This window comes from Anneissia japonica, unplaced genomic scaffold, assembly GCF_011630105.1.
Source record: "Anneissia japonica isolate Jap-2015-1 unplaced genomic scaffold, ASM1163010v1 scaffold287722_len911783_cov160, whole genome shotgun sequence".
Taxonomy (NCBI): domain Eukaryota; kingdom Metazoa; phylum Echinodermata; class Crinoidea; order Comatulida; family Comatulidae; genus Anneissia; species Anneissia japonica.
Window position 1 is genome coordinate 395,115 of NW_022711579.1, and position 2,614 is coordinate 397,728.

Here is a 2,614-nt window from a genome sequence, read left to right on the forward strand (position 1 = left end):
GTATTACCGTTCGAATACGGTACTCTACTAACTAAGCTATGAGGCCAAGTGGTATACACCCTTGGATTTTCCTATTGGGACACGTTTTTTCTCAAAGTATTGCGTAATACTCAATAAAAAATCGTAATTCACAAGAAAGTAACTTAGGTATGGAGATAAACCTCCACTGGTGATTAAAGATTGAATATTTGAGAAAAAACATTTGTCCCCATTTATTATTATCTATTGTATACCATAATTATATAATATATTTATACATATCAGAGAACAGTTAAATTTAACTGTTCCCTGATACATATATATATATATAATATAATTAAATATAATATAATATAATAATAAATTCTGCATTGATATACACGTGTTGTTAATTATATACACGCACTGTACCGACCTTGCAATTTTTACACATCATGTTTATATACAACAACATAAAATTACAAATGATTGATAAAAATTAATTTTTAGAAAAGTCAGTAAGCTTTCTCAAAGTTCAGATAGGCCTATTAGAAAATTATGCGTATTTCACATTGTAAATTTGATTTTTTTTTTCAAAATTTATCCAATCAGCCCAAATATCTATCTACCAAATGATCATTCAATGCGCTTTGAAGTTGAACTATTCTGAGAAGAGTGGTAAGGTACGTCTAGACAAAGGCCATACTATACTAAAGTTAAATAAATGGAACTAAATATTTAATTATTTATAGCATCTATATTTTCTGTAATTATCAATGTTTTCTGACGTTGCCATGACAACAGCAGATCACAACTTTCAAATATTAGTACTCTACCACTAAACTATACGGCCAAGTGGTACCTCTTGGATTTTCCCATTGGACACACATTTGTCTTCATTTATTATTATCTATATATGTATACCGTATATATAATATATACCGTATATATAAAGGTGATTGTTCATAACTAGGTGGTATAGCTGTCGTAGCTGTCTCTTATACATGAAGGAAGTTAGCCGTTAACACTGTTGAAAAGCTACAGGGTAGCCTACGATGTTCCATCATGTCCTTATTAAACACTGTATATGTACCTTTGATGATTTATATTATATATATATATATATATATATATATATATACATAATATAGGCCTAATTAGATATAATATAAAAATACATTCTCCATTGATATACACAATTGTTATTTATACACGCATGGTATCGAACCTGCAATTTTTACACATACTCTCGTGTTTATATAACAACATAAAATTACAATGATTGATACAATGATTGATAGTCAATAAGCTTTCCCAATGGTTAGATATTAGCCAATTATGCTTTTACATTGCAAATTTGACTCTAGACAAAAGCCATACTCTACTAGATTTGAATCAATGGAACTAAATATTTAATTATGTATAGCATTAACATTTTCTTTATCATTATTTTGCTGAGGTTGCCAAGACAACAGCAGATTAAAATTTTGAAATACAGTGCACCCTCCAATTCTAGGCCCCTCTAATTCCGGGACCCTCTAATGCGAGACCACTTTTCCAAAGACCTAAATAACAATCTTCAACCTTTTTAACACAAAGCTAGCCCTCTAATTGGAGAGCAATCCCGAGACCACCCCAAATTTTCAGGTCCCAAGGGTGTTTTCAATTGGAGGGCGAACTGTAGTTGCGGATATGGGTTATCTGTGTCATTCGTTTCTTAACATAAAACTGTGTGATCAAGTGATTGTTCATAACTAGGTGGTATAGCTGTCGTAGTATGGGTCTCATGAGGAGGCGCTGGTACACCGGGAGGGGTGTAGGGGGGTGGTGGTCCAGGTCCTACAACTAACTCCTCTCGAATTTGATCGTCATTAAAATAAGGATCGCCTGGTGAAGTAGGAGGTTCCACTATGTCCCGAGTCCTGTCCCGCGTTGCCATCTGTGATAACGACGCTTGATTGTTAAGCGATTGAAAGTCCTCGTGACCAACTACCATTGTTTCAGGATCCGGTCGAAGAATAATTTCGTCAGTCAATACTGGCGGGTCTATAATACCATCGGCGTTACGGTCTGCATAAGATGGCGGTGATAAATAGAGCACGGGATCAAGCGCAAAATTATCGTGTTCTAAATGTGCTATTGGTGAACATGAACACTGATTTAAATCTGATACAAAAAATGGACCTAACTCAAGTTCGAAATTCACAGGTCGGTTTCTGAATGATTGCAATCTTTGTTCTCTCTTAGTTCTACGTTGAATAATACATTCATGAAGATGTCCCGAGAACCATCTTGTAAATATTATTAATATGACTAGGATGACGACAATTGCAAGAATTATTCCTAAGACTCCGATTGTTGATATAAACGTAGGCATTGCGACACTATAAGAATAATAGAAATGATAAGTGAGATACAATTTTTAAAAAAAAGTACCGGTAATATTTTTTGGCTTAAAGTATTATCCCACTCACTATATCGACAAGGTTAACACTTTGTTACTTCCAACATTCTGGCAGAGAATACATCGACCAATTGTTGTGCTAAACAATTGCACTCAGCAAATTCCACCTTTGTGTTTTATTATGTTAACCATTATTTTGTAAAAGAAGATTATCTTTTATATATATATATATATATATATATATATATAACA

General features: G+C 33.3%; 1 protein-coding gene across 2 annotated transcripts in view; it reads right to left on the reverse strand.

Moving 5' to 3' along the window:
* Nucleotides 1-1,039: 1,039 nt before the first annotated feature.
* LOC117107538 overlaps nucleotides 1,040-2,614 on the reverse strand; it is an 8,429-nt gene continuing 6,854 nt past the window's right edge. For both annotated transcript variants that reach the window (XM_033249240.1, XM_033249239.1), the window contains exon 2: nucleotides 1,040-2,342. In XM_033249240.1, coding sequence (XP_033105131.1) covers nucleotides 1,676-2,335 — 660 coding nt within the window. In that variant the 5' untranslated portion in view covers nucleotides 2,336-2,342 and the 3' untranslated portion in view covers nucleotides 1,040-1,675. The remainder of the gene's footprint in view (nucleotides 2,343-2,614) is intronic.